This window comes from Heterocephalus glaber, unplaced genomic scaffold (assembly GCF_053883595.1).
Source record: "Heterocephalus glaber isolate CG9 unplaced genomic scaffold, H.glaber_assembly_v1.0 deba00001504, whole genome shotgun sequence".
NCBI classification, from domain to species: Eukaryota; Metazoa; Chordata; class Mammalia; order Rodentia; family Bathyergidae; genus Heterocephalus; species Heterocephalus glaber.
The window spans coordinates 27,618,805-27,645,340 of NW_028258324.1; the positions used below are offsets into that span (position 1 = coordinate 27,618,805).

Genomic DNA, 26,536 nt, shown 5'->3' on the forward strand with positions numbered 1-26,536 from the left:
AGAACCACTGAGCTAAATCCCTGGCTTTTTTTTTTTAAACAAGGTCTCACTAAATAAGTTATTCAGGCAGGGCTCAAACTTGACATCCTTCTGCCTCAGCCTTGCAAAGTGCTGAGATTACAGGTATGCACCACAATGCTCAGTTGTAGGGAACCTTTACTATACCTACGCACAGTATATGTTCAATAAATACATATTACTCAGGTAAGAAAATGAAGCATGACATTAATTTTTGGAAAGAATTTATTAAAAAACTAAAGTGAATGTGGCAAAAAAACCCAACACATACCTTTAAATAGCAAGCATATGACACTGGTTATAAAGCTTTTCCAACTACCGATCCAGTCTTTCACTCCATCTACAGTCAAGGAAGGCTTCTGAGGGAAGCCAAAGTAAACAGGTCATCTGTCCTAGTGGTGAGCAAAAACTATGTGAGAACTTTCAGTGGCCACATGACTTGTTTTCCTAGGTGACTCACCCAAAACACACCAGTGGCCATGTCTCAGGAGCGTGTTCATATGGACCTAAAGTTCTAGTTCTAATGTGAGGTGGGGTGCAGGGAGGGGATGGGAGGGTGTGAAACAGTAGAAAGACAAAACAGTATCAGTAGAGGGCAATCTTAAAGCACCTTTAAAATCTGGACCCTTTCCCACAACTTAAGTCAGTAACTCTCAAACTTCATTGTTGAAAAGAATCATTTGACTGTTAAAACTCATGGACTCCCCGAAGATCTTTAACATGTGCACTCCAGGTGACTCTATGTATTCAGGCCAGCTATCCAGTTTGAGAAACACTGTAGAAAATGCATTGAAATAATTTCTGCCCCCTAAAAACAAAAGGAACCTTCTGACAGTCACTGTACTTTTGCCAACATTGAGGGACCAATATTGGCAAGCAGGCAGGAAGGGGCCTCCAATTTCTAATGTACTGGTCTATGGACTCCTGAGCTACCTGCCAAGTGTTGCTCAGGAAGTTAAATACAATTTAATGATAGAGTTGGTTTTACATCACAGAACAGCCTCCAAATTACTAACAAGCCAACTCCATTCATCCCAGTTTAATGAACTTTGTGGTCAAATGCCAGATAGGAAGTTGCCGCTCAAACAAAACATGGAGCAATTGTGGGTCCTGACCTGTGAAGACATTGAATAAAACATCTATAAAACCTTTATGAAACATAGAGTACTATGCCCAAATAATTTCAATGGTTTATGAAAGCCTTGAGGTGCTTCATGGACAACATGTAGAAATAGTTACATTGATTCCAAGGTTCCCATTATCTGCAAAAAGATGTGCTATGGCTGTGTCAAAAACAAGGCAGTCGCTGTTCATGATGGCTGCGGCCACACCGTCATGAATGGACCGTGGCGTGGCCTCCCAGGTCAGTCTCCGCCGGTTTCCATTCAGTTCCAGTCTGTAGGCAAAGTTCTCAGCTTGCTTGCGGGTGCCAATAAGCAAGACAATGGCAAAGAACTGCTGGTGACCCTCATATTTCTCTTGCTTCTCCAGTACCAGCATGAAGTGGTGACCAAAACATGACTGCATCATCACCCAGTCTACAGCCCCTGGCAGGTTAATGTCTGTAGCTAGGAAAACGATGTCTTCTCCCTGGAGGGTGGTAATGCTCTTGTGGGCGTGCATTAGGTGGGACATCACAGCTTCCAAGGACCCTTGCCACTTGCAGGAAGCACCTGGACAGGGGCAGGAGTAGGGACGGTATTCACAGATGTCTTCGTGTTCTGGCTTCTCTGTGTGGTGCAGCGTCAGGGAACAGCCTGTGGTGGCATACTGCACAGACAAGAGAAACACAGTGTGTCAGCAGGCTGCCCCACAGCTCCCACCAGCGCAAACCTCTGTGAGATCCTACCCACTAAGCTTCCTGGGCTTATACTGTATCCTTTTTCTTCTGCTTTTGGTCAGTACTAGGGACTGAACCCAGGGTCTTTACACTGAGCTACATCCCTAGCCCCTTAAAAAATTTTACACGAATTTCAATACAGGGTCTTGCTAAGTCATTAAGTTGGCCAGGCTGAGCTAGAACTTGTGATTCTTTAGCCCCAGCCTCCTAGAGTACTGTGATGACAGGGTGTACCATCACACCCAGCATAACCCTGTATTATCTCAACTACCTCTGTTCAAGATGAGTGAAGGAAGGATTTATCACTGTAAGTCTCAGTGCCCAGTCATCATCAGTACTGTACTATCTTGCACACAATTAGGGGCACTTCCAGAACTAGTACTGCTTTCCATGCCCCTCTTTTCAATACTTTTAACAGATGAAAATTCAAGTTCTTTCACTACAAATCTCTTAAACAAAAATGTTGAGCCAACCTGCCTCTGTCCTTAGTTTCTGTGAACTTTTCTACAAAAGAATTTAATTGCATGGGGTGGGGTTGGGCAAGGAATATTAGATATTTCCAGACTTGTTTTTTTTTTTGTTAAATTCTTTTATTGGTACATTTTAGGTACACAACACATTTACATTTCTCATTGGGAACTTGTACCTTTACGTGATGCATCTTGGTTCTTATTTTTTCCCCATTCCTAGCCCTCCCTTCACGCCCTCCACCCTTCCCTATTTACAAAGACTTTATTTCCATTTTTTCCATTTCTCATCATTTTTTCCTTTCCCTTCTTTCCTTTTCCCTGCCCCTCCCACTACCCCTACCCCTTTGGAACTTTTCTTCCTATTTTGCATTATCGATTATTCATTCTAATCAATGATACATTTTAGGTATGCAATATAATGACATTCATCATTGGAAATTTGCACCTTTACACAGTCTCTCTTGGTTCTTATTTTTCACCCTTGCCCAGCCCTCCCTTCAACCCCTCCATTCCTCCTTACTTACAAAGATTTTGTTCCTATTTTTCCATTTTCTCATATTAATCCCATTCCCTTCTATCCTTTCCCCTAGCCCTCCCACTTCCTTCCCCTTTGCCCCTTTTCTTCCTATTTCACATTACCTATTATATATTTAGTCCTTATTTACACTTTCAATTTCTCACTCCAGACTTGTTTTGCATAAAGGCAATTTTGAAAATAATATCAGACCTTTTGTTGGTCCCTTCTATTCCTTCTTGACTCAGATTAGTGGCTGGCAGGTAGGCCACAGGGAAGGCTGCCTTTAGGTCCCTGGCCAGAGTGCTGGTGAGACCAGGTGAGAGCAGAGGAAGGCTGGAGGCTGCTTCACACTGCAAGAATACATCTTCTCCTTTCGAAACTTTCCCCCCAGGCACTGTGGCCTTACTTTCTGGGTGGAAGGAAATCACATCCAAGAGCTACTCAACTAACTCAGAAGGCTGCTTCTCAGCTCGTTGCAAGCTGGTGGGGGTTAAAGTGGGCCTAACCCTCTTCTCAAAGCCCACTGAGCTCTCCCCTGACTACCTGCTCAGGCTCAAGTAAGCATGCACCTGTTCATAAAGAGCACATCAGGCTTGCACAACAGGACAGAGGGCCAGGAATGAGATGAGCTTTTTGATCGGCATGCCCCACCGACGCTGCCAGTTAGTTTAGATCTAAAATGTCCCCTAAAATTCTCACATGCATGGAAGGTGATTGTCTCATGGGATGCTATATTCATCAGTGGATTTATTCATTGATGAATTTAGTACACAAATGTACTGTTAGGAGGTGGGGCCCGGTTGGAGATGGGTTACAGGGGAGGGTATGAACTGGAAGGGTGTATTTGTGTCCCTGGCTCTTCCTTTCTCTCTCTGCTTCCTGGCTGCCATGGGTTGAGCACCTTTTCCTTCACTATGGCTCTCTGCCATCCTGTTTCTGCCTTGGAGCCAGTCGACTGTGCACTGAAATCTTGAGCCAAAGTAAACCTCTCTTCCTTTAAGTTCTTTTTGGTGTTAGGAATTTCATCCCAGCAATGAGAAACTGATTAAGACACTGCCTTGTCCCCAGGATTACAACCCCAACAGACACACTTCACCTATCATGGCAAAAGACCACACTGAAAGGACTTGGACTTCTGCTCCCAACTGGCACAAAGCTGACAATACCTAGATACCAGACAAAGAATTAGCTCATGAGCAAACACTCGCCCAGAGTGCTGTGCTATTGTGCTATAGTGAATTCAGGAACCTGTCATATAATGAATTAAGAATTTTATCACCTCCTGGGACAAATTATGAGTCAATCTTATATCCTTAGAGCACAAAATGGAAGGTAAATTGGCTTACTGTACTTGGTTTCCCCCCACTCCACGGAGAAAGGAAGGCTCCAAATAAAGGCAGAACCATGTCTTTTTTCTAAGATATTGTGTCTAAATGCTGAAAAACCAAACCAAACAAACAAAAATACCAAGTCAGATAAGGCGGCACAATCCTGTAATACCAGCACTCAGGAGGCTGAGGCAGGAGAACTGCCTTGAGCTTAAGATCAGCCTGGGCTACACAGTGAGTTCAAGGCCAGCCTGAACTACATAGTGAGACCCTGTCTCAAAAAACAAAACAAAACCAACTAACCAAACAAACAAACACCCACAGCTGTTTTATTGCTTCTCCCTAAAATGCCTTATGAAACTTCATCCTTATAAATTTTTAGGTCAAATTCTAATCTTTAAAGTGAATTTATCACTAGCAACAAGGAGTTACTGAATATCCCCATACAAGATGCTAAGCTATAGTCACTGAGAAGATACAGAAGCAAAGACGACAGCAGCTTCCACCATTAGGAAGATTAATTTCTAATTAAGAAAGAGGCTTAGAGAAAAAAATGCAGCTCATCCTCCCCATCTCCTCTGTACCTAAAGCAGATTATAATCTTCAATAGAAACTAGCAGGTATATTTCATTGTTAGGTGATTTACTGGTAGGAATTGCTGTTTATCATTTTGAGCCATGGAATAATTTTTAAAGACTGAATATAAAAGTTCAATCTGAAGGAGAAACAAATATACCCATGTATATTTACACTCTATATGCTCAACTTTGTAGAGCCTAAAAAAACAAGTCCCTATGCACTGTGTTTTAAATCTGGGGTGTGAATAGGAATATAGAGCCTCCTGATGTTCTTCTGTAAATGGTGGTGAGGTATTTCTGTCCAGAGTTTAGAAAAAACAACACACACACACACACACACACACACAATAAAAATAGCAAGAACTGCCCACAGCCTGGCAGATTCTCTGGGTGAAACAAGTCCTCGATATTTGGATCTGAAGACATCTCAGAATAGGATGTTTACCACAGCTGCCCAAGAATAAGCCCAGGAATGAGATGAACTCTGGCAAAGACATCCAGAAAAGTACCACCTGCTCCTCTTCCCAAAGCTCCACACCACTTTGTGTCCATGGACCCAACACTTACAACAAATATTTGTCATCCAGGATTGTTTTAGAACGTTTCCCACTCAAGTATGAATATTTATATTCTGAATTATTTGGTTTGCCTTACAAGTCTAACATTCAACTCTTCCTTCAACCCAAATATAGAGAAGAGGGCACCTCCCCAAAATACACAAATAGAAAAGACATTACTTTGCATTTGTGTGCACAACAATCATACTAAAGATCTTGCTATAGCTTCTATTAACTAAGATAAATATATTTTTAAACCCTTTGGTGCTTACTCTCCTTTTTTTAAAAAAATAAGTTGACCTTTAATGTCAATCTGTTCCTTCTCTTACTATCATGGTTAAGGGTGTGTATTCAGGACTACTGCAGCCACTTTTATGGCAACTGGATTAGAGATGATCAAAAAAAAACATCTAAACTTGAAACACAAGCACACAGTTTCATACTGTATCACATCTCACACTGGTAACAGTATTGGCATTGTCCTAGAAGAACATTCCAAACATAATGGGTGTTCTTCTCACCTCCATTAAGGGTTCCCAGACAGGAATTAGAGAGAGGGCTTTAGGAGTGCTTGAATTCCCTAAGACTGTATGTAAAATGGTCTAGGTGCCTTTGAGCAACAAATTCAAATCTCACTGGTCCCTGGCCTCAGGCTTGTGTTTCCATGGAAAGCTCTGGGGCTTCTGGGGGTTGCCAGGCTGTGAACCTTGGCCCTGGAGCACACAATGAAAACCAGCCACAGCTCCTGCACTTGCAGCAGTGTTTTCAGTGGAGAGGCCTACACTACAACCATACTGCAAATATGGCTGTCTCCCTTTATCCACAGTTTGGCTCTCCTTGGCTTCAGTCACCTGGTGTAGACCATAGTCTGAAATATGAGATGGGAAACTTCTGACATAAATTTTAAATTGTGCACTGTTCTGAGCAATATGATGAAATCTTATATGAATCATCCCACTGTCGGTATATCCACACTGTATACACTGCCTACCCAACACTGTCTTGGCTTGATGATTCCAGGATCACTTGAAGCAGATCATCCTCTTCCTGACATATTTTCAGAAAGTCAAAAGCAGCCTAAGATAAACTTACAACATCTATGTCATTCACCTCACTCCATCTCATCATTAGACATTGTACATCTGACATCACAAGGAGGAGGGTGAGTAGAACACAGCATTTGGAGAAAATGAGGCCATATTCATATAACTCTTTTATAGTAATGCTGTTATAAATGTTCTACTCGATAGTTGTTTTTAATTCTCTTGCTGTGCCTAATTGATAAATTAAACTTTATCATAGGTATGAATATATAGAAAAAAATAGTTTATACAGGGTGTGATACTATTCATAGTACTATCTCCCAGGCATCCAAAATATAACCCCCTAGGCAAAGGGGAGATGAATGTACATCATAAATATAGGCAAATGTGGAGGAGAAGAACAAGAGAGTGATAAGTGATTTCAAGTTGGGACAGGGTAAGGAGGAAGGGATTAGAAAGCATTACTATAGATGGAGTGGGTTGTGGGTGAACTAGTTTCATCTGGTTTTAGCTCAGGGTGAGTGGAGGAAATAATGGAAACAAAACTAATGAAGGTAGCTCAGGGACTTTACCGACCATTTATTTATTTTGAGGATTTCTCTATAGTGGCACTACTGACATTATTTGCTGTGGGGGCTGTGCTGTGCTTTATAGAATATTTAGTAGCATCCTTGGCCTCTGTTCATTAGATGCTGTTAGTGACTGACCTCTGTCCTCAGTTGTGGCAACCTGAAATGTCTCCAGGCATGGCCAGATGTCTCCTAGCAGGCAAAACCATCCCCGCTGTGAACCACTGATTTCAATGAGAATGACTGATCTGACTCTCAGAATTGACAAAACTGGGTTTCTGGGCAGCCACCTTTGTGGCTGCAGGAGGAGTCCATGCAAGCAACAGGTCTAGCTGGTCACTGCCCGAGCCTCTGGGAATGCCAGCCCTGACACACACCAGCAGTGGATTGCTTGCACAGCATAGGGATGGACTGGGACCTGGTTCTGTCCGTTTTCCAGACTAGAAACTGGAGACTCCTTAAGTGTGGTCATCGGTGGCCACACCAGGGGCACAGCTAGCCTTCTCACACTGTTCCTCCACAGGACAAGCATCAAAGAATCAACAACGTGGTGAGAAAAAGGAACAGAAATAATTTACATATAAATTCACTCCCAGCCCCTCACCCAACACACACCAAACCCTGTTTTGGAAGTAGGCTGTAACATAAGCTCCTTTAGTCTGCAAGGAGAAGGTCACTCTGGAGGAATCACTCCCCATGGAGTAAGGCGGCAGCCTCTCACAGCAGGACCCATCTGTCTCTGACATCTGGCAGGAAGGTCTGAGGCTTCACTTTGCACACGCTGGCCATGGCTAGCCCCACCCAATGTGAAGGGTCAAAGAGCTTCTGTAGTTGGGCTGGGAGGGCTTTCTTTCAGGGGCCTGCTTCTGAGCCATGCCCTCTTGGGACCTACAGAAAGGCCCTGGGTGGGTTCACAGAGAGCTGGCTGTCTTTCCTGGGACACATTCAGTCCTATAAATGAGCTTTCTCTCTGGGGGAATGATGTGCTCATTTTCCCTGGAGGAGAATTAGTTTTAAGTAAAACTCTCCAAAGAAACACACATACACACCAAACCAGAGGGTTGGGGAAGTGGGGAGAGAAACTCAAAGCTAATAAGAATGTGGGGAAAATAACATTTCTGACTTGTCTTCAGAAACTTTTCAGGTTTCAATGGATCAAAGGTCTTGTGCAAACATGTTCTGTCATTGACAAGCAATATGTAACATAGTGCCTCATTTCTATGTCTTTGCAGAAAGTGGTAAATAGTGCCCATTCTTTTTCTGGTTGTGTTTAAGCTGGAATTTAGGCAGGATTTTTCCCTTTTAAGCACAGAAATCCTTTCATATATAAATACACACAATGAGATACGTCAGAACATAGTCAAATACTGGACACCTGTTGTTTACCTTATAGACAGTCCCATTATATTTGTTTTGAAATGAGTACATAAGCAAACTAATCTTTCTTAGCCAAAATGCTAGTGAAGAACATGGGTGCTGTGACAAGTTTAGTACAAGTCATTTTTTTTTCTATTTCACTGAATTTTATTCCATGAAATTCAAGAATGAGTGAGCTCCAACAATCAACAATCTGCTACAGCGGAGGGGCCATGAGCTCCAAGGCAGAAGCCTGTCCCTCCGGGGGACTGCAGGGTCAGCATCCTGCCTCAACTTGCTTACCTCCTAGGAAGCAGCTGGAATTTATTAGCAAAGTAGCTGCCAGTGCTTCAAATGAGAATGTTTTTCTTAAATGATAAAAACAAAGCACAATCAATATTTTGTCTTTCATGCTCATGAACTTTTGAATTTAAATCCAGGAAACTATTTTGGACTAAGTAAAAACAGTGCCTTCCCCCCAAAATAAAGAAGCTGTAATGACTGCAAAATGCATGCTGATAGCTAAATGCGATGGGTGACCCTGGACTGTAAAACCAAGATCCCTGCAAAGGGTGTTACCCAGGCAACAGCTGAAATTTGAATATGGACTGTAGATTAGATAATAGTATCTACTCTGTGTCAAATTTCCTGGTTTTGATAACTACTATAATTATATGAGAAATGTCCTTGTTTAAAAGAGAAACACAGTGAAGGATTTAGGAGAAAGGTGGCAGGATGCCTACAATTTACATTCAAACAGTTAAAAAATATATGTATGAGTGAGTGGAGAGTGCACAAATGATGAGGCAAATAGAGCAAAAAGGAAATAACTGGGGAATCTGGATAAAGGCTATTTGGGAAGTTTTTGTACTATTACTGCAACTCTTGATAAGTCTGAAATCGTATCAAGATAAAATGTATTAAAGAATCCAGGGACCAACCCTATTTACAATATGAGGAATTGGTTGAATGAATTAAATTTTATCTTGTGTGTTTTTTTAAAAGAACATATACTTTTAAGTACATACCTATCAGTAAGTGCAAATAAAGTCAATAGTGAAAAAAGCATTCTGCACTGTCCTCAGAGCCTTCCCAAGGCTGCAGGCACCAGGCGAGTCTGTGGCCCTGGCATGCAGTTTCTGGCCACTGCAGTGACATTATCTGCCACTCCACTGGTCCAAGGCAAACTCCCCCTTGATTCCCCATCTGAAAAGGGAGCTCTGGGAGTGAAATTTACAACCCCCTTTTTCTTAAATGTTTTTCTTTTAGTACTGTACTAGGGAGGTGAACCCAGATGGAATTTGCTATGTATGATCAGCAGATCTTCAGGAAATTACTAGTTAAAATCTCTATTTTCTCACTTTTGCAAGAGGGAACAGGACCAAGAGATGGAAGGGGGAAGAAAAGGAGAAGACAGGGATAATAAAAAGAATTGAGATGTGTTCTGTACTTGTACTAATTCTCCACAATGATTATAATCATTATGTACTGCAAACATGAAGTAACTAAAAAAGTATCTTCTTAACATTTTTTCTGGGAGTTGAGGCAGGAGGATCTCAAATTCAATCCTAGCCTGGGCAACCTAGTAACTCAGTGATAGCCTGTCTCTAAATTTAAAAAAAATTTTTTTTTAAAAAAGGGCTGAAGATATAGTTCAGTGAGAAGACCCAAAAGAAAATTTTACCTGCTCCCAAAATGACACTGAGTGATCATTGGTTATTTTCCAGTTTATTTTTGGGTCTATTAATTTTGTTTACATTTTGATTGATTTACTGATTGATTGCCTGCTTCTTGCCCACCCAGTATCTGTTGATAAGTGAATAAATACCAGATTTTAACTATAGATGCTAAAATGTTCTCCATCATGTAAATTTTCCTTTAGTCAGATGTCTTACTGTAGAACTTGGCATTAAAAAAATTTCAACAGACCTTCTATCATGTGAGAAAAAAGTGTTTATTTTTATTTTAGATTTCAGATACTATAGCTTTGTTTTGTTATTTTTGATAAAGGTATTTCACATATTTTATTTATCTAAAACTACTGGATTGTGGTGTTGACAGCTCTTCTGAAATCTTACATACACCAGAAACAACAGTGCTACTGTCCTTGAGATGGTCTCTTAAAATGTGTTTACAACCACCGGTACAGCAGCTATGATTAGAACTCAAGTACCACTGTCCTCCTGTATGACCTTGAACCCACCAAGTCACACCTGAAAGGCTTCATGAAACTTTATGATTCATCCCTTGGCTATAATTTGCAGTGGAAGAGTTGTGGACTCAAGTTAATCATGTTCACTCAGGCAACAGGTGAAAGTTAAATCTTTTCTTAGGACTGACTTACTCAACTTGCATTTGTTTAGCTTCCTTCCTCTAAGTACTGTAACATATTTTCACTGAACTCAAATGGTAAATTCCACACCTCCACTGTGAAGCAGTGCACTGTGAATCAGGGCAGAGAGATAATTATCAACTGGTTGTGCAACAACAGTTTTGCTGATAATAATATGACAGGACAATATTACTCAGCACCAGAACTGTCAGTGCCACCAAACAGTGGTGAGAATAAGAAGATACTGTTAACTTTGCACACTTTTCTTCTGAGGAAGGTAATCTAATTAAAATCTTGGGTTCAAAATTCAGACTTTGTGTAAGAGAAAGTCAATAGATCACATGTTGCAGACAGCTTTCTTACGAAAGTGTACACTGGACTTGGGAGTACTTATTATCAGAGAAATCTGAGAACATGATGCTCTAGGGGGAGGGTGTGTGGCCTTACAAAGACTCTCTGGGCTGGCAGAAGTTTATTTTTAATCCTAGTGACTTTAAACAAAAGTTGACTTTTGACCATGTATGTTTCTCATCTTCCCATAGCCAGAGTTAGCAGGCAACATGTGGTCTTGGGGAACCAGTTTTGTGCGGTCGCTTCTGATGTTCAAGCAAACAAAAGCCTTTAAAGGGCAGACCAGGGTCAAAGGCTTTCTGCCATGTTACTGGTACCTTGCCCTCCTTTTCAGTTATGCCCTCAGGTTCTCAACTGCACAAGCACTTTAACTGCCCTGACCATCTTAAACAATGCTACTTCCCTCTTTATTTCTTTACTACAGCAATCAAATTCACCAGAAGATTTAAGTGGTAGGGTTATCTGACTGGCCAATAAAAACACAAGATGCCCAGAATCTCCCAGGCTATATTTGAAATACACTGTAGTTATACCCTCCTTCTCAACTTATTTATTGTTTACTTGAAATTCAAATTAACAGGGTATTCTATATTTTACCTGGCAACTCTACTAAGAGGGTTCCTCTGATGCCTTCCTCCAAAAGGCATTACTTGAGTCTACAATGGGAAGGGGGGCAGCTGCTCCTCAGCAGGGCAGAATAGGCAGCAGAAACAGGAACAAGTTGTAGTAGAAAAACACTGTATGCATAATTACATGGCCCAGAGTGGAGTTTCTGTTTGACTTAAAAACTTTATGACCCTGGGCAAACACTGTAGGGAGCACACTAACCACATCCTACCTCCTTTACAAAGTAATTAGGAGAATAACATGAGATCACACGCCTCTTTCGGGCTGTGGATAGCAAGGAAACCAATTCACTACCAGCAACTCTATGGGCCTTTCCACAGAAGACCACTTGCTCTTCCTCTTCTCCTTCATGGGCAAAGTGCTACTCATTCTTCAAATTCAGATGACACCACTGCAGTGTGGACCACAGGTTCCTCTCTGCTCTCCACTTCAGAAGGGCTTTGTTGTCCTCTCCACCTTGAGACATGAAGTTTCAGAAGGACAAGACCAGCGAGAGAAGCAATGGCTAGCCAGGCAGATGGGCTGCAGAAAGAGTCAAACCTGGTGTTTCAGGAGGTTCCCAAGTGAGATTCGGTTGGACTAAAAGCTAGTAGGTAATCAGCAGTACCCAACTCTGGTCTGGGTTACATCATGCAGCAGCATGAAGAAAACCAACAGGACCCCACTCAGTGGTGGGATGCTGGGAAGAAATGGGCAAAGGATTCCAACTGCAAAGGATTCCAAGGTATAATGCAATTTGGCTTTACTATCGAAAGCTTGGATTCTGCATATACCCTTCGGCTGGACCATCCAAGTCCTAGGACTTTATCCTTAAGAAATGATTACTTTCTTATGTACAAAGATTCAGTTATAGCAGTACTTAAAAAAAAAAAAGAAAAACACAGTAAAAAGACAAAACAACTTAAATGATCACAAACAAGATCATGATTAAATATTTCTGTTGCTGTTCCTCAATTGCAAAATCAGTAGCCATTAAAAGAGGCCCTAAGTTGGGGCCAGGGATTTAGTTCAGTGGCGCTGCACCTGCCTCACAAGCACAAGGTCCTGAGTTTGATTTCCTGTTCCAAGGGAAAAAAAAAAAGTAGCCATAAGTTGGGTATCGTGGTGCATGTCTATAATCCCAGCACTGTGGGAGGATGAGGCAGGAGGATCACAAGTTCCAGCATAGCTTGGGCAACTTAGTGACTTAGTAAGATCCTGTCTCAAAGTAAAATATAAAAGCAAAATTGAGGATGTAGCTCAGTGTAAAGGCCTCAGTGTAAAGGCCTTAGCACAATAAACAAACAAGCATGGCCTTAAAGAATATTTAACAATGCAATGTAGAAAAGCAGTCATGATGTGTAAGATTTAAAAAAAAAAACAGGTTATGAAAAAGCATGTTAAACAGGATTTCTCACTTTACCTGCAATTTTTCTTTTTTTTTTTTTTGATAAGGGCCTCCACTGATTTACAGGTAATTTTACAAGGATACGTGCAAAATGCTAAGTGGTTATTTCTAGGTGGGGGGATCTAGAGGATTTTAATTTTATACAGCTTTCTATACATTCTACATTTAAAAACAACTTTAGACAGCATATAAGTACAGTGTGTAAAATAAGATACATAGAATATTATATATATATACACACACACACATGCATACATATATATTTTTTTAAATGCAGCTTAATCAAACCAGGCCTTCTCTTTTAAAAGCATTAGAAAAATGAAAAAGACAAAAGTCCCATCACTGCAAAACTAATTCCAGGGCCAACTCTCCCAGCTCTATGAAAACCGTACAAGATTAGGAATAGGGAAGGGAAGCCTAGTGGGAGAATCTGTGGGAAGAAATAAGAAGATTCCTGGCCAGGGATTTAGCTCAGTGGTTCCGCCGCCTGCCTCGCAAGCGCAAGGACCCGAGTTTGATCCCCGGTACCAAAAAAAAAAAAAAAAAGAAGATCCCCTTTTCAAAATTATGCCTGGACCTGACCTCACACTTTGACCATTCACTTTCAGTCAGCTTCTAACTGTGCACACATGCTCAGTGCCAGGGCTGTGCTTGGTGCTTTGCATGAATTGTCACCGTGGTTGAACTTCATAATAACCCTATCATCACCCCACTTTACTGATGAGCCACTCAGGCTTGGCGAGATTGCCAGCCAGTCAGAGTGGGGGCGAAGTGGGGCTGTGGACCAGGAGGCACGACCACAGCCTGCCCTCAGGGCTAACAGAGTGAGAGGGAGCCTGGGGGAGGGTGACCAAAGATCCTACCTTTGCTGATTCACACCTTTAAAGGGGGATATTTGGGGATAACCTTTCATCACACAGATGTCAGGTAGTCTAAAAAAGAATCGTTACACAATATTTGTACCAAATTGGAAATGAGGAAAATGACAGTTTCTCAATTTTCAAAGAAAATTCAAAGAGAAGGATATGGACATCTGAGGCAAAATGAAATTCTGCTAGAGATTTTTCAGTACCTCTTATAAGCTTTGGGAAGCACACCCTAAACAGAAAGACCTTTGATGAGGAAAACACTCTCATTTTCCTTTCCAGGCATCCAGGGAACCACATCCTAATGCTACAAGTATGATCAGGTCCTACACAATTCACCAGCAACACAGTGGTTCTGAAGGCTGGCATTCAGTTTAGTCAGCACATATGCTATATTCTTTCAAGGGGTTTGAGCAAGAATGCCACTTCTTGCAAATTTTGTCAGAAGTACAAGTCTGGACCTTAAGATATTTTTCATCGAGGTCTTACTATACTCACATGTGTACAGCATGTTCTATGGGATTTTTAAAGGTCTCTAATGCAGAATGGGAGAATCTAATCTAATCCCAGGCTGGTACTTTAGAGGTCAGGCCTGCTGCACTTCTTAATAAACCTCCACTCTGGCTGTTTACTGATCAGCTTTAATAATACTCTATGCCAGTTCCAGATCACAGTAACCTGTGAAGAATCTTTGCCCAATCACATGTAGAATCAGCATTAAACTTCAGTATAGCTATATAATATATTAGTGATTCTACTCTTAATTTTATGTTCGAAATCTGTATTGTCAATTTTGTTCTTTAAAATCTTGAGCCTCAGTGTTAATGTGGACTGTAGCCCTTGACAACTCTTTCTAGGGCCAACCTTGCTAATGTCGGGCAGTGGTGAGGACTGCAAGGTCAATTTCCAAAGCAAGTGACCGTGTCCTGGAGGAATTTTTGAGTGTAAAAAGGGATCTTTGAAGCCACTTTTCCTAATCAGCTTATGCCCTCAGATTTCTAGGTGATCAGCCTCCAGCTTACCAGCACCCTGACACCACCATCCTCATGTGAAATGGTGAAGCAAAACCCTCTATAGCACTTTTTTTTTTCTCTCAGTACCAGGGATCAAACTCAGGACCTTGTGCTTGAGAGGCAGGCATGGCACCACTGAGCTAAATCCCTGGCCCCTCTATAGCACTTTTGATCTGATCTCAGCACCCACCAGCTAAGTGTCATCTCTGTTCTTCCTAATGGAGGAACAAACAGGTTCAGAGACATCATGACTAGACCAAAGTCATAAAAAGCCAGGACTTTTGAGAAGCCAGTTCTTCTGCCTCATGTCTAGTGCTTTTCCCCCCGGACCACTTATTAGATTCTAGAAAGAACCTTGGTATAATCATTTAGGCCAAGACCTTCTCTTAAGGACCCTCAGATGCAAAAAAATAAACTGACTTGTACAAAGTCACATACCTAGTCACGAGGACAACAGTTAAGGTCCCCAGATGGCTAGGATGAGTATTCTCTTGGTAAAATAAAGCTGTAAAGAAAACAAGCTACAAAATCCCGGTTGGACCTATCAGAGTTCCAAAGTTAATGGATGACAATAGTTAAGTTAGAACTTCTGGGCTTGATGAATGCTTTCTGTAAGACAGCCAAACCAGAGGGTGTACTCAAGCAGTTGGAATTTGGTCTCCAAATGTTGTCTGTACATTTGAATTTGGCCCATGGTAGAAAAAATTGAGATATTTAACATAAAAGTCCAGATTTGTGGCAAACAAAACAAAATAAAACAAAGATCTGGTATGGCTGTATCTGCAACCTCCCTTCCATCAATCCACCAGAGCTGAGTGAGTGTTGCTCTCTGTCTGGTGTTCGCTTGGTTTTGTTCTTTTGAGCCAGCTATGCTTGCTTCCCCACTGTCTCCACTGTTTCTGGAGGCCTTGTGGCCCCTGAGGCCACGTGTCAGACACTTCTCTCCCTTACATTACTTGGACCCCACTGGTATTTAGAGTTTGTCTCTACCTACTGGGCTAGATGAGGTCACATTGAAAGAGCTTTTGAACATTCAATTAGGTTGTCTGATTGTTTTTAAAAGACAAAACAAAATTTAACCAAAACAATTTAACCATGGGAAAGACTTCTCTGGCAGAGGCTTTCAAATTCAATAGTTAAGCCAGGTGTGGCAGTGCACACCTGTAAGCACTGTGGGAGACTGAGGCAAGAGAATCACAAGTTTCAGCCCAATATGGGTAACTTAGCAACTCAGTAAAACCCTGACTCAAAATAAGAATAAAAAAGGCCTGGGGATATAGCCTTAGCACAAAGGCCCTGGGTTCAATTCCCCAGTTACCGCCCCCCCCCCCCCAGTTTAAAAACTGTAAAAGTCAATAATTATTTGGAGATATGCTACTAGAAACCTTTTTTCTTTTAAAGAGGACGAAGAAAAAGTGGAAAAGAAAGTGTGTCATAATGTGAGTGGGCTGGTGTGGTAGCATTTCCACGGTGTGGAGAGAAATACTCGACTGATATAAAAACACACTGTCGAGTGGTGAAATACACACAGTTGTTGACACAAATCCGTCAACCATACCTCCCCCCCCACACACTGAGGTAATGAGTTCAAGATATGGGAACAGGATGTCAAAGTTATCAACCATAGAACGGAGTATAAATACCGTAAGTGGAAGAGAGCTATACGCTGATGCGATCTTTTTTGCATGTGGTGGCCTGAATCAAAGGTGTGGCAACACTCTAGTCTTTAATTAAGTGCCCCCATACCTTCAAAAGGCAACTATTTGGCAACACTTCCCATTTTTACCTAAATGAAGCATGACCAGTCCAGGTTTATGTTTGATTAGTCCCATCAGAGGCCCATCTGATGAAGTCATTCATACAGATGGTTTTGTTACTGCCATCAACCTTGAGTTATGACGTGGAATCCTGGAGTATAAATGCAATCTCAAAATCCCTATGTAATACAGGGTAGTATCAAGCATGCAAGCATGCTGTGTTTGGGATGCAGGTTCTTAGACTGGCCCAGTAACTAAATGTGTGATCTAACAAGTCAGTTAATACTGAGCCACTTTATAGGCATGAGTTTCCTCATCTGGCAAAGAGGTGAATTAATAAACACTGACCTATGCAACAGTTGGCAAAAATTCCAGATAGCCTCCTTTCTTTCAAGGGGTGCTAGAAGGTCCTCAGAAGATTGAGTCCTCATTTATATGTGTGGAAATCAAGGCCCCTAGAGGTAGTCTCTTGGGAAACATGGTCAGAGCCAAGCCAAGCAGCTCTTGAGATGTGGGCTTTAGTACTTCACATAACACTGATTGTCCTGACTAAACCATCTCATAAGAGATTTCAAATGGAGACAGAGACAAGGCAGTCCCTAGGATTTCCAGAAGCCTCAAACTACAAGTTAGAGTTAGGTTTTCAATTTGACACAGCTCTTATTCCTTTTCATTTCTCATCCTCTTCAATTAACATATCTTGGTTGGTCACTGGCCCTATGCATACATTCAAATTTGGTTTATCCATACTAATTGGCTGAATTGTTCTATAAATAGTGTGGATTACTGATCAAACAAAGGAGAGGCATGCACACACCAGCTTTGTGGAGTCTCACACATCAGTACACCCATTAGTAACCCAAAGGCCCATTCCACGCTCCGTTCCTGGCCTGCAGAAGAATTGGGTGATCCTTTTCAATTTCAGCTTGCAGAGTGATGGCTCTGCACAACTGTTTTCTTTAAAGACTTGGAAAATCAGTGACATGCACAGTAAGGTTCAGTACTTGATCCCTGAGAGAATTTTTCAAGAATGACTTCATGAGGCTGTTTACACATAAGCAAAGAACACATGCTTCACCAGGAACCAGAATTCTAGATCCTGAAAGTGAAACTCCATATTCTCTACAGCCTGTTTCCTTCCCTCTTATGAGATTGTTTTAAAAAAATACTCATTTGTGAACTGTAAAAAGTCAGTTCTACCAGCCACTGAAGGTTTACTGAAAAGTGAAAGAAGATGGCTCTCCAGAAAGCCCCTAAGGCATCTCTCAAAGCCCCACAGTATCTCTCAAATATCAAATATCCACACTGTATCAACTATCATCAACTTTTTCTGCTCACTAGGCTGCCACCTCCTTCATGACTCTAAGAAAACTATGGAAATATTTTAACCAAATTTTATGAGAAATAATGCCTGAGCTGAGTGAATTAGTAAGCATTATATGAGGAGGAGTTCAAAGCAAAGTAATTTATTAAGATTACCTCAAACCCCACGGTGCAAATACTGACTTAAACCCTTATTTGAATGTGCTATTTTAAACTTGATTTGTGGCAGGGCAGAGAACCAAATTAAATCTCTCATTTTACTGACCTCAGTCTCAAGTGTGAATCCTCCCGTGAATTACTTTTAGCTTAAAAATTAGCTCTTGCCCTATAAAATAAGCAGCACTGAGGTAAAATGCAAGATAGCCTAAATGGCCTAAGAAACAGAACAGCTACTTTTATTTTTTAAAAAAACCTCAGAATTATTAATAACATTATTTCCACTTCTAAGATCAGAAAAAGAACTCTACAGTATAGCTCCAGGTTATAATGAGGTGTAGAAAAGTATTGTGTAGGTCTATGCAGCTGTTTCTGAGAATTTTAAAGTTTCAGATGTAAGTAAACAAATGTTATAAATGATCACCCAATGCAGTACTATGCAGCCATTTAAAATACAATGTCAAGCTAGGTTTCAGACGTAAAAAAAGATGTGACAGTATGAGTTTAAAAAACAAGCTGCAGGAGGCATTTTTTGGAGAAAAACTTAGATCTATGTATGGGTACAGAAAAACCTTTAGACACACAATAACATCGTGGTTCTGTATTTAGCTATGAGGGTGTACATATATAAGGTTTTAAAAGTTTTATAGAGATCCATACTAAATCTACAAATGGTGGTAGGGAAAAGGGAGATACTGTTCTTTCATTTTTTTTGCCTTTGTGGTTATATTTTTGGCAAAAGCATTGGTAACTTTTTAAATTAAATGAAGACTAAAGTGATGGGCATTAAAGACTGTAACAATAGCTCCTGTGTGCCCTTGTAAAATTCCTGACTGATTCTTGTGTTCATGCCACTTAGTACAAAAACGCAGCCACAACTCCTCAGTCCTTCCCAGTCCTTGGAAGGCTAGAAGAGGAAAAGGCGTGGCCTGCAGGGTTTTCACCGAGGAAAACAGGGTGTAGGCACCCCCCCACACACACACACTCCAGAGAGCTCTCCCACGTGTCAGGGGTGTGCAGACTGTTAGTTCGGAGTCCAGGAGGAATCTAGCATCAATCCTGCGAGGACTGGTAAAGGCTGAGATGAACTCGCCCATTTCCTCCCTCCTCAATCCCCATAGTCCGCTTCCAGTCCAAGTTTACTTGCTTGGCCCAACCCTAGCGAACACACCCGAGTACACGTCTGCAAAGGACGCAGGCTGGGAGAGCAGTGATGTGTTCAGTGCCAATGTTTCTCGGGTCAGTGTTCAGACAAATGTCAACCTACAGCTACTCCCAAAGCAGCCAGGTGGACACGGGGAGAGTGGACAAGTGTAATTCCCTTTTGAAACGAGAGACGCCCTCTGCTTCGTAGGGCCTGCGAGTGGGCTGGAGGGCACGGGAGTTCCGGAAGGGCGCCTGGCAGCAGTGCGAGAGTCGTCCCCGGGCTTACCTTACAGGGGAACAGGACTGCCGAGGCCACCTTCTCCATAGCCAGGTTCCTGATGCTGGGCGTCAGTGCGCCCCTGCACGTCGGGCAGCAGCTCAACTTCTGGCGGCATTGGTTACACACCAGGTGCCCGGCCTGGCACTGCAGGATGGGAGGCAGGACATAGTCAAAGCAGACCGGGCACTCGAAGAGCGAGGTCAGCTCGTGGTTCTGCGGGGACACTGGGCCGGCCCCGCCGCCGCCGCCCCCAGGGCCCGAGATCACCGCTGCCGCGGCGGGCACCGCGGACGAGCCGGGGCCCGCAGCCGAGATGGTGGCGGCGGCTGGGGGCGCAGCCTGGGACGGAGCGTGCTGGGTCTGCGGCGGCGGCGGCTGCTTGCTGCAGGGCTTGTTAGCGCTGGGGCCGGTGGAGGACGGGCGGCTCATCGCGCTCTGAACCAACCATGGACCCGCGGGAGCCTGCCTGCCGCGGGGCCGCCCAGATCAACGCGGTGCGCGCCCCGCGGACGGCGGGCTCCGGGGCAACGCCACGGCGCCCAGTGCACGGCCGGCGCGGAGACGTTAGGCGCGGGGCAGGTGTGCGGGGCAGCCGGGCCGCGCCGACCCTCTTGGCGGCGCCCTGCGTTCCGAACCCCGCGAGGCGCCTCCTCCCGGCGTCGTCCCGGACGCCACCCGAGCGGCGCACAGAGCCCGGCCCACAGCTGGTGGAGCGGCCGCTGACGCAAGCCCCGGGGGCGCGCGCGGACGTGACGCCTGGACACGTGTGCTGCCGCCCAGAGCGCGTGGACAGGCAGAGTCACCCTCGGCCGGTGCGGGCTCCGCCCGGATCCAGCTGGCAGGGCAGCGGCCGCCCCGCGCGGTCGCCTCACGTTCGCTCCGCCGGCCCAGCCGCGCCCTGCACGCCGCCGCCGCACGCCACGCGCCGCGCGGGGTCACCTTTTCCGGGGGGGTGGCGGCCGCCCTCTGCAAGGCGTCGCGCAGTCATCGGTCACACCCCGCGTAGCCTCGCCAACGCGAACCCTGGCCTCAAACCAGAAGGACAACTTAGAGCCGAGCGGGGGCGAGGACGGTGGGCGGGACGGGACGGGACGCGAGCGCCCCTGACAGGTCGGAAAGCCCAGAGGTTGCTTTTTTCGAGGTTGAGTCACCAGTACGCGGGGGAGTCACCAGTGCGCGGGGGAAGCGTGCGACTTGGCAGCTGGGCCTTAGCCGGGGGCGTAGGCTTAGGACGAGGACCTTTGGACGCGAGCAGAGCGAGGGGTCGAGCTGGGTCTGCAGTGGGCACGGAACGTGGCCCGGGGCTAAGGGGTGTGACGTTGGGCCACTCCTTGGTCCTGCCCCGCGGGGTGGGTAGGAGGCAGCGAACAACTCTATTCCTGCTACAGTGGGCCACACCTCTGACTTGCGTAAGGGGCAGCGAGGGAGTTCGTGGACGGAGTCGGTAAGGAAAGCGCGAGATCACCCAAGGACTGTCAGAAAAGAGGGCTCTATTGAGGCCGAGGAAGACACGGGAGACTGTCCTTTGGAAAACGGGGCGCCCTCGCTGAGTGACCAGGCCCAAGTCCTGGCCTTAGTGCGAGGTGCAGGACACGCCTCACAAACTCTGAAGAGGCCACCACAGACTAATACGTGTACAGTGCTCCGAGTTAAATGGCTTGTCTAGGAACTTATACTTGAGCTTGGACTTGGGGAAGAGGCTACTTAACTGGGAATAGCTACTCTTTGTAGGTGAGACAAGGATAAAGAACAACTTATAGGACCATCTGAAAAATGGTTCCCTCCCACTTGCCATATATATGACTTTGGACAAATTCTTTAACTTCTCTGGACATCAGTTTCCTCATCTGTAAAAGTGAATAAAATACTTGTCTTATGGATTGGTTACCGAGGATTAGAGTTTGATATACGCCAAGTTCTTAGAATCTTGCTCTTAGAACTATGCTACTTAATCAATACCTGTTTTTTTTAAAGTTATTATTAGTGAATATCAGTGAATCGAGTCTGTCCAAAAGACATTCTGTTAGAGCCCAGAAGAAATAAAGTTCAATCCTGTAAAAGATCTAGAGACTTCATGCATGGATTTGGTGGAATTCGATTTAAAGCTTTAAAAAAATACCAGTAGGAATAGATGTCATTCAGCTACCCAGTAAATGTTTCCTGATCATTTATGTATTATGCGCCAGCTATTGTTCAGGTCTGAGAACTTCTCATTCACAGTCTTAGTAGGGGAGCAAAGCCAACAACCACTCAAGGGAGAGGATTTCCTGTGCATAGGGAAGAGAGGAGGAGGGGAGATGATGTAGCAAGGCCAAAGCACACCGTGAGCGGATGCATTGAAGAAATACTGGGACCTGGAGGGGTGTAATGAGAGTGTAGGGTTGTGGGGCTACCATATGGGTAACCCCACCTGGCTGAATAAGGTTATTTACCATAGTGACACGAGGAGAAACCATTGTAGATTTTTTGTAAAACTCTGTAACTGGGGAGAACATAAAGTAACAATAACTACTATTTATTGATTGCCCACTGTGGGCACCTGATGATTTTGAGTATTTTGTAACCATCTTACACGATGGATACTATTGTTATAGCTCCTTTCCAGTTGAAGAAACAGACACAGGGAGGTTAGTTTGCTCAGGCTTACACATCTGAGGTGGGAACCTGCCCCAGAGCCATGCAGTTTAACTGCTAAACTATCACCCTCTTAATTTTGCCTGACTTCTACTTTCAGACTGGGCAAAGCATTAAGATTATCACACTCAACCATTAGGTGCATAGCCTGTAGTGAAGCAGTGCATTTTTTGGGCAAACTTTATGTAAATTCTTTCTTTAGCTGGTCTTGAGAGGAAAAAGTAAATCAGATTCTATTCCATTTTAACTTCTTTATTGCAAAAGAACATAATAGCAATGAAAAAAAAATTACAGTTTCACTGTTATTGGAAAAAAATGTGATATTTTCCACTCAATTTCAAACTCAAGCAATTGGAATTTGACTGAAATGTGTTTTCTTTCCCTTCACCTTTGGCCTCCCCATACAGGTGCTCCCCATTCCCAGGGCTTGCTATTCTCATTGGAGAAGTGGGGTCCTATCTTCATCCTTGTCCACATGAGCTTTCCATGATTAACTAGATAGGCCCTGGTCATTCAGAAAGCAATTTGGTTTTAGGGGAGGGTATGTTTAAACAAAGTACAGGAAAAGCAATTCTCTGCAGAAAGAATTTGGTTTATTTTTTTCTAAAAATACAACTAATTCATCCACTCTTAGTATATGCCTTCTTGGTATAGAAAAATTTCTTCTTCCTTTGTCATTGATATCATTACACTCCTGATTAAGTAGACCAGGATAATTAAAAAACAAAACAAAATAAAAAACTCTGGGCAGTTGCTGACAGTAGGCAAGAGAGTGGAAGGCCTGCTGTTGGAGCCAAACTAGTGACCTTTCCAGACTGACAAGCTGGTCTTTCCAGTTTTTCTTCCTCTTTCCCAGGGGGCAAAGGGGAATCAGAGAAAGATGGCCTTTGCTCCATGAGCATTGTTAGCTAAGGCTCTTCTACAGGAGAGCAGCCAGCTCAGAGCCTCTACTTAGTGGGAATTCACGACGTGCACTGAATTAAGTTGTTTCAAGGTTTATTTGCCCTTGGGAGTGTAGCTGTTTCTCTATTTAATGGGTGACTTTGTAGGCTGGGGGAACAGGGTTTACTCTTTCGTAATTTCCAGATTCATGACTCATTTACCACATCTGCTTGCTTCCAGGTTAGCCCCCTTCTCTCACCCACTGAGTCCCAGATTGCAAACGTCAAGCAGGTCTCTCCATAAGCCATCCTGTTCTGTGCTAACTTTTACAATTTGAGGTGTGCTGAGCAGTTTTTCTTTCCATAAAATATCAGGGTGATTTTTAAAAAAACAGCTCACCGGCGAGGGCCTAATCTCACCTCCACTGCTGAGCCCAGTAAGAAATGTTCTAGCTAGGCAGACAAGATTTTGCCCTTCTTTCTGTAATTTACAAATTGTGTGGTTTTGCAGATTGGGTAACTTTTGCAATTAGGCAAATGGTTTGCATTTTCAGAGCAAAATGTGATTGGCTTTTAAAAAAATGACTCCGGTGTGTATTGGAGCTTGGAAATTTCTGATACAGGGAAAGTTTAAGGGAAATTTGACGGTGACTGCGGCCCCCTGGTAATACACTAATTTTATAAAGTACTTCTGTTTCTGAGGTAATTTCCACATGTTCAAACTTCCTTTGAATATTTGTGAGTCATTTAATTCATTCTTGAACAGTCACTGTGGAAACTGTACTGCACAGAGTAGGTCTACATATTTTTGCATTACTTTCATATCTGTACTTAGCTAGTGTTTCTCTAGTGGTCACATTTTGCTAGGTACAGTTCCAAGTAGTTTGCATATTTTACTTCTTTTAATCCTCATGCTGTCTTTTCTTATTTATTTATTTATTTTTACTGTTTTACTTCTCAGAGACAGCTTTATTTTTATTTATTTTTTTCATATCCTTTTATTGGTACATTCTAGGTGTACAACATAATGACATTCATCATTGGAGATATGCATCTTTACATAATCTCTCTTGGTTCTTATTTTTCCCCCTTCCCCTACCCTCCCTTCAACCCCTCCAGCCCTCCCTATTTACAAAGACTTTGTTTCCATTTTTTCATTTTCTCATATTAATTCCATTCCCCTCTTTCCTTTCCCCTACCCCTCCCACTTCCCCCCTCCCCTTTGCCCCTTTTCTTCCTACTTCACATTATCTATTATACCTTTTAGTCCTTATTTATACTTTCATTTTCTCACACTAGAGAAACTATTCGGTATTTACACATGTGTGTCCTATTTATTTCACTTAAGAGTATCATCTCAATGTGTGTCCATTTAGCTATAAATGTCTCCAATTTCTCATTTTTTATGGCTGAGTAGTACTCCATTTTATAAAAAAACCCCACATTTTCTTGATCCAGTCTTCAGTTGATGGGCATTTCGGCTGTTTCCAAGTTTTAGCTATTACAAACTGTCATGCTGTCTTTTATAAGGCAGATGTTTACAGATGACAAAACTGAAGTACAGAAAGGCCAAGTCACTTGTAAATTTTTTTTTGAGACAGGAGTCTTGCTATGTAGTTCAGACTGGCCTTAAACTCACTGTGTATTGAAAACTGGCCTAAAACTTGCAGTGATTCTCCTGCTTCAGCCTCCTGAATCCTGGGATTACAGGGGTGTGCCACCATGCCTGCTACTTGTAACTTTTAAGAGGGCTCCCAATTATGCCTGTGTAATTCCTCCCTTTAGTGAGGGCCCATCTTGCTTTAAGTGAACAAAATACAGCCAAAGTGATAGAATATCATTTCTGAGATTAGGTTATGATTTCTCTCTTGTTCTCTGTCTCTTTCTCACTGTCTTATCCAGCATGAGCTTTTGTAATACCATAAATTGGGTGACATAAACATTTATTTCTCACAGTTGTGGAAGACTGGGAAATCCAAGATCGAGGTGCCACATATTCAACATCTAGTTAGTGTCTGGTTCATAGATGACAATTTTTTGCTGTGTCCTCACATAGTGAGATGCTCTCTTGGGATTCTTATAAAGTCATTAATCCTATTCATAAAGATTCTATCCTGATAACCTTGTCTAATCCTAATTATCTCCCCCCAAATCTCACTCGTAATACTACCACATTAGGAAGTAAAGTTTAAATACTGTACATGAATTTTGGGGGTAGATGAACATTAGGCATGTAATACTCTCTGAGCCTTCCTTGTGGGTAAAGTCAGTTACCATGTGGGGAGTAGCCCTATGGAAAGGCCCTTATGACAAACACTGCTGTCTGGCCATCAGCCAGTGAGGAACCCAGGTCTGGCCACAGTAAGTTTGGAAGTGGGTTCTCCTCCAGCTGAGCCTTGGAATCAGTGTAGACCTGGCTGACGATTGTACTTGGGAGGCCCTGGGCCTGAAGACTAAACTGAGTGGACACCCCAAAACTGAAATAATGACGGAAATAGGTTTGGAGATTTTTTTACACAACAATATATAACTAATATACCTGTCAAGGTCCCAGAGCTTGGGAAATTTCCGAGAGATGGGAAATACGGGCCCTCTGGTTTCTTTCTCTTAAATGATTTTTATTATAATGCTATTTACATATATAGAAATAAATTTAAGAATACAATTTTTGTGGGCCAGGGATTTAGCTCAATGGTTCCACCGCCTTCCTTGAAAGCTCAAGGTCCTGAGTTCGATCCCTGGTACCCCCCAAAAATGCAATTTTTGTGGTTATTGTATGTTAGGTTACAAAACAAAAACATGAACACCAACAACATCAATTCATTTCTTATTTTGATTAAAATTCATATTTTAAAAATGGTAATTTAATGTGATGGAGGATAAAGTGAAATTTTTGTTTATTTTGGAAACAGCTTCAATGTCCATCAACAGGAAAAGGAACTATGTAAAGACATCCTTAAAAATCTTCTGTAATTTGGAAAAGGCCCCTAAGACAAATTGTTATATAAAAACGACAAGCTAAAGCCAACAAACTCAAAGTGATCCCAATTATGAAAAGAACCATGCAAACTAAAGTGACTGCATCTTTATCTGTGTTCTTAAAGGGGCATAGAAAGGTCTGGGAGACAGTGATTGCCTCCAGGCAGGGGAATGTGAAAAGATAGGGAGTTTTTACTTTTCATTTTCTACATTCTAGAAGGTTTTTTCTTCTCTTGTTTGCTTGAGTTTTTTTTTTCTCTTTTATGCCATGAGAATTTATTCATGTGCATCTTATATTATTAAAAAATAGTGTTGTCCTTGACTTTTGGTGTTATTTTAGAGTAAGATTTGCATCTTTAGCTGTGGGGTTGGTGCTAAAAATGAGTGATACATAAGAGATCAGCCTGCCAGTTGGAAGAGGCGGCCCTTACACTGTCATGGAAAAGACGCAAAGTTTCAGCCAGGTCTTTGAGTCTGAGAAATGATTTGCTGAAATTGGTATTTTAATAAGAGTAATTCAAAGGCAGT

General features: G+C 42.7%; 1 protein-coding gene across 1 annotated transcript; it reads right to left on the reverse strand.

Annotated features, from left to right (window-relative positions):
* Positions 1–225: 225 nt before the first annotated feature.
* Positions 226–20,087, reverse strand: Siah2 (siah E3 ubiquitin protein ligase 2). Its single transcript, XM_004834452.3, has 2 exons — positions 19,521–20,087; positions 226–1,788 (listed from the first exon to the last, which is right to left on the reverse strand). The coding sequence occupies exons 1-2, from the start codon at positions 19,941–19,943 to the stop codon at positions 1,231–1,233; spliced, it is 981 nt and encodes a 326-aa protein (XP_004834509.1). The 5' UTR covers positions 19,944–20,087; the 3' UTR covers positions 226–1,230.
* Between the last annotated feature and the right edge of the window lie 6,449 nt (positions 20,088–26,536).